A 7,500-nucleotide genomic window follows, 5' to 3' on the forward strand; every position below is an offset into this window, starting at 1 on the left:
CTGTGGTCCCCCAGAGGTCTAGATAGTAGCTCACATTAGTCCAGAGACCAGACCAGACTATGTGGAGGAACCAGAGACTCTCTGTGGTCCCCCAGAGGTCTAGATAGTAGCTCACATTAGTCCAGAGACCAGACCAGACTATGTGGAGCAACCAGAGACTCTCTGTGGTCCCCCAGAGGTCTAGATAGTAGCTCACATTAGTCCAGAGACCAGACCAGACTATGTGGAGCAACCAGAGACTCTCTGTGGTCCCCCAGAGGTCTAGACAGTAGCTCACATTAGTCCAGAGACCAGACCAGACTATGTGGAGGAACCAGAGACTCTCTGTGGTCCCCCAGAGGTCTAGATAGTAGCTCACATTAGTCCAGAGACCAGACCAGACTATGTGGAGCAACCAGAGACTGTCTGTGGTCCCCCAGAGGTCTAGATAGTAGCTCACATTAGTCCAGAGACCAGACCAGACTATGTGGAGGAACCAGAGACTGTCTGTGGTCCAAACAACAAGGTCTCTGCTGTATTTATGTCTAGATGACCTTATTTGGAGTGTTGATGGAGCAGCTACAATGTTAGCGTAGCCTAGCACCATCAACCAGACTCCATTCAGAAAACCAGCGTTTTAACAGTAGTTATCTTGTGGTCTTGCAGACAGACCTAACAAAGCATGACTCAGCACTTTTTACTGATCACCATCATGATGGAGTTATTTCAGCATCCTTTTATCTGGTTATTGATATTAAATCACAGATCAATACTTGATTCTGGTTCCTCCAGCTGTGGTTGGGTCGATGTGGAGGGAATATACGATGGAAGTATATCTTTGAGGATTTGTGTGTTACAGAGATGGGAGCCTTGGACAGCCTGCCTTCTTCTGTGACATCAGACGAACTGGCCAATCCCTAACGTCCTCGTGTGCAGTTCGTCTCCCCCCCCCCCCCCCCCAACAGATCGATAACAGAAACGTGGGGCGTTTCTCTGTAAATGAAAGTTGTGTGTGAGTGTCTGCTGCCTGCAGGTGGATCCAGGTAACAGTGATACTGCATCATATCTGTTTATCAGAATAAAGTGTATTCAATAAAGAAATGGCACTGGACCCAACCGGAAACCTCAACGTCTTCATTTCCATCAGACACAAACTCTCAACTTCAGTTCAGTCCTTCTCCTTAATGTTTCTATGGTAACTGTACGGTGGATGGCCCTAATGGGGACACTTTTTGCTTTTCGGACTTCTGTAGAATATTACGATGTGAAGGCAACACGTTAAGTCCACATCCAATCCCTTTTTGAAACCCTCAGGGGGGGGGGGGGGGGGGTCCTAATCGAATCAAGAGAGAAACATTCATAAAAGAAATGATACAGACATCAGTGCTCTTAGTGCCAACATGTGCAGCTTCCTAAACGGGGGCGCTGTAAGCCTAGAAGGTCTAAACCACCTTCATTCATGAACAATAGGAAACTTCCTCAGGAAGTCATCTGCAGGTTATTTTTATGTTCAGTCATTTTACATTTGTGGGACGAAAATCAATTACAATTGAATATATAGTTGAAATATACAGCATGCTATACTATTTGTTAATGAACAAACATTCTACAAACACATTGATAAAAAGTAATACGATTATTTTGATTAATTATTTTATACTCTTAACACCAATTTGGGGAAACCACGATGTCACTGACCTTCTGGTAGCTTTCAGGTACTTCCTGTTTAATGACAGGGTACTTCCTGTTTGATGCCAGTGTACTTCCTGTTTGATGACAGGTAACCAGTCAGCTTCAACTCTTCTGGAAGGCGTCCCACGAGGTTTAGGAGTGTTTATGGGACTTTTGGACCGTTCTTCCAGAAGTGTATTTGTGAGGTCACACACTGATGTTGGAGGGAAGGCCGGGATCTCAGTCTCCACTCTAATTCATCCCACAGGTGTTCTATGGGGTTGAGGTCAGGACTCTGTGCAGGCCAGTCAGGTTCGTCCACACCAGACTCTCTCCTGGAATTGTCCAACATCTCTTGGTCTGCTGAAGCATTCAGAGTTCCTTCCACTGGAACTAAGGGGCCAAGCCCAGCTCCTGAAAAACACCCCCACACCATAATCCCCCTCCACCAAACTTTACACGGGGCAATTTCAATAAAATTCATAGAATAAAAAATGTAGTAATAACATCTATCAAATCTTCTTCAGAGTAAACTTAAAGGATCTCCTTAAAGACTGTGAATTTGAACAAAGTTTAAAGAGAGATAAACACAATCAGACCTGATATGTTATACATGATATTAATACACATGCAGCAGTTGGACCTCTGGGCCGGTGCAGGTCTAGACCTCTGGTCTGGTGCAGGTCTAGACCTCTGGTCTGGTGCAGGACTGGAACACATAGAGAACACCAACACATCGTCAGCATAGCAGCACATAAGCCGGTTTCTGCTGCAGATAGACAGAGGTTTGTTTCGGAGGACGAGGTTTGTCTGAGGCGAGATCTTCAGGCATCTCGCATAGAAAAAGCCTGCTCCTAAAAAGGCTTCAACTCAACTCAGCACCAACGAGGCTGATTGGTGGAACAGGATCAGGTTTCTCTTGTTACTCTGAAGCTGGATTTAAGTTGATCCACCTGGTCTGACGAGCCCCCATGTGTCTCACACACGGTTCCCCTGAGAACCAAACATCAGGTCCTAGACGAAGGTTCCCTTCAAGGAAGGATGGAGCGTACGGGGGTGAAAGCGGAGCACGGCCTTCGAACACTGTGGAGGCAATGAAGGTGGACGGAGGCCAGCGAACGCCTGGACCAGCTTTTATGGGGGGCGGCCCAGGTGAGCCGAGTCCAGCTGACGAGCCTCCTGCCTGCTGATTGGTCAGGACCTCCAAGACAGAAGACAATGAAGCAGATATGTTCATGGTTCATCATAACTCAATGATTCAAGGTGATTTATAACAATAAGTTCATACCATCATCAGGATAATAAATAAATAATCGTAATATCATCATTCTATCGTTATCAGGATGAATGAATCCCAATCATTTTGACCAGACTTATCGTGACATTAAGTTTGTTCAATGTCTCTCTCTCTGTCTCTCTGTGTGTGTGTGTGTGTGTGTGTGTGTGTGTGTGTGTGTGTGTGTGTGTGTGTGTGTGTGTGTGTGCAGATATCCAGAGACTGCAGACACGAGGCTCCAGAAGACCCAGTACCACCTTGAGCTCAGAGAAAGTCCTGATCCACTACCTCCAGGAGAGATGAGACGGTCTTGTTGGTGTGTGAATAATAAATAAATAAACTATTATAGTATATATGTGTACAGATGTATTCTCTCTGAATATAAAGCAACAGGAGAAACAAATAAAAAGTTCTGAATAAATGATGGAAGATGATCTTTCTGGCTGCAGTCTGTCCTCTCGACCACCAGGGGGAAGCAGTCGATAGTGAAAACCTGATGAACACGTCTCTACATTTGTCAGGAAACAGTGACGTTAACAGATTCATCAGCTGGATCGAATGTGTGACCCAGCAGATTTCTGAACAGATGTATGGAAGCAGAAAGAGAAAATACCATCTGATCAGCATATTATATCATTGATATAATAATCAGTGACACAAACACCCACAGGGTGAAAACAGCTCAAGGACCTCATGTGCAGTGAGTTCTTCTCACCAGCAGGGGGCACTGACGTGTTCACAGCTCTCTGGAGGCCAGTTGACCTCAGACCTCGTCCAAGGTCGCCGCCGGGTCGCCTCGCTCTCTCCCAGCATTCCTGCTGCGAGGAGGGGAAGAGTGCTTCCAGCAGAGATGTGATCTGAACGGAGCTGATATCCGTTACAGGATTAACTAAACCAAGCAGAGCGGCTGTTTGTTTAACTCGCCGCCTCTGTGGACGGAGGAAACCAGGCTCCGACGGCTGGAGGTTGGAGAGAGGACAGACAGGAAGAGGGAGGTTGCCCTGCTCAGATGGAGCCCATCAGCCTCCAAGCTGGGCAGACAGACAGTCAGACAGACTGTTCTGTGTCAGACAGACGGGTTCACAACCTTCCGGAGTGAGTTTATGGTCTCAATCTCTAGTTTCAAGTCTTCTTCAATCCAGCATGATGTTCATTTAGTACATTATGGTCCATTTAGAGTCCAACAGACCAGAAAGCAGGGGATGCTTTAGGGGGCGGGGCTTACCTGCTGATTGACAGGTCTCTACCAATGCTAGCTAGCAAATAAATTACTTTAATGCTTAGCTGTAAAGTTGAACCTTGAACTATGAAGCTAACTGTGTTAGCAGCCTCACACCAGAATCCACATGGATCCAGATCCAGTAAGGGAGCTGCTCTTGCTCAACAGATCCACCTGTTGCTCCTCCACAGTCCAAATATGGTCAGTTCCTTCACTGGTTGCAAAGAAACCAAGATGGTGACGTCAAACCTTCAAACCCGTCGAAAACAAACCACGACGATGTCCTCTTATATTCAGATATCAGTGACAGAAATGAAAAGAAGGAAAACTGAACGTTAAATTATAACTATTACACATCGGGCCTTTTAATAATACTTTTTATTTCTGATAATCTTCATGTTTGATCTCCAGATGACATTCACAGTTTAGTTACAGACTAGAAACCAGCCGCAGCTGATCTCAGAACAGGACTTGCTCAGAAAAAGGCACTTCCTTCATTTTCTCACAGCTCCAACTGTTGAGCTTTATCTTCATCATCACCATCATCATCATCATCATCACCATCATCATCACCATCAACATCACCATCACCATCATCAAACATTTCATGTTTGGTAATATTCCAGGGTTACCATGGTTACTATGGAACATAAAGGCATGCATTCATCACTAATCAAGTTGATCTTTCACCTCGTCACAGCAACGAGTGACCTCCACCATATTATTACTATTATTATAAAATGTTCTCTCACGTAAAAACTTCTCCCGGAAAAAAAGAAAAACCTTGTTTCCTAATCTGACATTTACATTATTATTTTACAGTAAATTACATTAAAGTGTGACATCATTCTAAGTCGCTTCCCTCCGACGTTTCATTTTAACGTGTTCGGTTCTTATTACGAGCCGACCTACGTGCTCAACGTGTTCGTGCTGCATTCACACGGAAGGACGCCACCTGCTGGACGACAAGGGGATAACAGCCTGACGCTAAGAATTACACGTTGTCATGGTGACGTCACCCGTTGTGTACTAGTAGCTAACTAGCATTGGTAGCGTGGATGAGACCTGTCAATCAGCAGGTAAGCCCCGCCCCCTAAAGCATCCCCTGCTTTCTGGTCTGGTGGACTCTAAATGGACCATCATGTACTAAATGAACATCATGCTGGATTGAAGAAGACTTGAAACTAGAGATTGAGACCATAAACTCATGTTTACAATGTTTACTGAGATAATACATCAAGAGAGAAGTAGGACCATTTTCTCATAGACTTCTATACAACCAGAGAGGAGTCGCCCCCTGGTGGCCAGCAGAGAGAAGTAGGACCATTTTCTCATAGACTTCTATACAACCAGAGAGGAGTCGCCCCCTGGTGGCCAGCAGAGAGAAGTAGGACCATTTTCTCATAGACTTCTATACAACCAGAGAGGAGTCGCCCCCTGGTGACCAGCAGAGAGAAGTAGGACCATTTTCTCATAGACTTGTATACAACCAGAGAGGAGTCGCCCCCTGGTGGCCAGCAGAGAGAAGTAGGACCATTTTCTCATAGACTTCTATACAACCAGAGAGGAGTCGCCCCCTGGTGGCCAGCAGAGAGAAGTAGGACCATTTTCTCATAGACTTCTATACAACCAGAGAGGAGTCGCCCCCTGGTGGCCAGCAGAGAGAAGTAGGACCATTTTCTCATAGACTTCTATACAACCAGAGAGGAGTCGCCCCCTGGTGGCCAGCAGAGAGAAGTAGGACCATTTTCTCATAGACTTCTATACAACCAGAGAGGAGTCGCCCCCTGGTGGCCAGCAGAGAGAAGTAGGACCATTTTCTCATAGACTTCTATACGACCAGAGAGGAGTCGCCCCCTGGTGGCCAGCAGAGAGAAGTAGGACCATTCTCTCATAGACTTCTATACGACCAGAGAGGAGTCGCCCCCTGGTGGCCAGCAGAGAGAAGTAGGACCATTTTCTCATAGACTTCTATACAACCAGAGAGGAGTCGCCCCCTGGTGGCCAGCAGAGGGAAGTAGGACCCTTTTCTCATAGACTTCTATACAACCAGAGAGGAGTCGCCCCCTGGTGGCCAGCAGAGAGGATGACAGTTTAAGGACCTCCAGCATGAGCTTTGGAATAATAATCTTATTTGATGTTAATTATTCTCGTAGTTCGTGTTTGTGTTAGCGATCTCACGTCTGATTGTTATTTCACCGTCCTACTCCCGTCCACGAACACGGCGTCCGGTTTGTCTGATTTCATGTGAATGCAGCATTCGGAAGGGTTCAGGTTTGATGCTACGTCTTTGTTTCCTGGAAGCGTTGTGGATCTGGAGGCAACGCGAGTTCTGCTTTCATTGATCGTGTGTTATAGAACCCACGTTTTTTTATTTATTTATACAAATTTAAAAAAAATAAAAATAAAAGTAAGCTTTCAATTAAACCAATGAGATGATCATGATTATTGTAAAATAACTGATTTAAAGAGAAAAAGTTAAAAAGTTTCCTGAAAGTATCTGGGATTTTAACACAACAAGATAGTCACCATGGTGATGAATGAATAGGCTCTCAGCCAATCACGTCGCTGCTCTCACTGAAAACACAGAATCCTTCCTAAATGAACCTCAATGATCTGCTGGTTGAAAGCAGAGAATAGAGCCCTTAGTGTTCAACCTTACTCCTCCTTCCGCTGTGTTGCCATGGCGACTGATTGGTGCTGACATCTAACCGACGTAATGGCATTTCTAGGAGCATTTCCTGTTTACTCGTCCTCCTCGCTGCTCTCTAGAAGTCCATCAGCTGACACGTCACGGCGTTAACGGAGTCTGTCGTCACGGTTACAGCACTGTCATAGGAACGCGGCAGTCCTAGTCCCGACTGTTCCATGGTTGCCGTGGTTACAGTGTTATGACGTTGCCGTCCTCTCTCATGCTCTCTTGGCTGCTGCTCGCCGTGTGGGCGGGGTTCCCGTTGTTGTGGTTGGACATCATCACGGCGGCGCTGTCGCTCAGCAACGCCCCCACGCTGTTGGGCAACGAGACACTCTGGGGGAGGGGCCTGTTGCCAGGTGAGTCTCTGTTGAGGTTGCCGCCGTTGTTGCTGTTGTTGGCGGCGCGGTGTGAGTCATACGCCGTCGTCAGGCAGTCATTCTCCAGGATGATGTCGTCGTCCTCGTCCTCGTCGTCGCTGTCGCCCTCGGCGATGCTGTTGCTATGGCAACGACAAACAACAACAGCATATGATGGTTGTTTTTCCTTGTTTTTCCTGCTCACCACACCTCCAACGCCCCGGGTCTTACCTGGCTGTGATGGGGTTGCTCTGGGAGGCGGGGCTTGGCGAGTCATGTGACAGGGCGGAGTTGGTGGATCCGG

At 46.5% G+C, this 7,500-nt stretch overlaps 2 protein-coding genes across 3 annotated transcripts in view; one reads left to right on the forward strand and one right to left on the reverse strand.

Annotated features, from left to right (window-relative positions):
• The window catches only part of gal (galanin/GMAP prepropeptide), a 6,360-nt gene extending 5,429 nt beyond the window's left edge, over positions 1-931 (forward strand). For both annotated transcript variants that reach the window (XM_084017128.1, XM_084017129.1), the window contains one exon: positions 839-931. In XM_084017128.1, coding sequence (XP_083873254.1) covers positions 839-900 — 62 coding nt within the window. In that variant the 3' untranslated portion in view covers positions 901-931. The remainder of the gene's footprint in view (positions 1-838) is intronic.
• A 3,554-nt stretch (positions 932-4,485) lies between these two features.
• The window catches only part of pard6a (par-6 family cell polarity regulator alpha), a 13,749-nt gene continuing 10,734 nt past the window's right edge, over positions 4,486-7,500 (reverse strand). Inside the window, exons 5-6 of the mRNA XM_084017782.1 lie at positions 7,428-7,500; positions 4,486-7,339 (exon numbers count right to left, since the gene is read on the reverse strand). The exon at positions 7,428-7,500 is cut by the window's right edge and continues 127 nt beyond it. Of these exons, the coding sequence (XP_083873908.1) occupies positions 7,027-7,339; positions 7,428-7,500 (386 nt within the window). The 3' untranslated portion in view covers positions 4,486-7,026. The remainder of the gene's footprint in view (positions 7,340-7,427) is intronic.

Source organism: Eutrigla gurnardus (assembly GCF_963514095.1).
Source record: "Eutrigla gurnardus genome assembly, chromosome: 9".
NCBI lineage: Eukaryota > Metazoa > Chordata > Actinopteri > Perciformes > Triglidae > Eutrigla > Eutrigla gurnardus.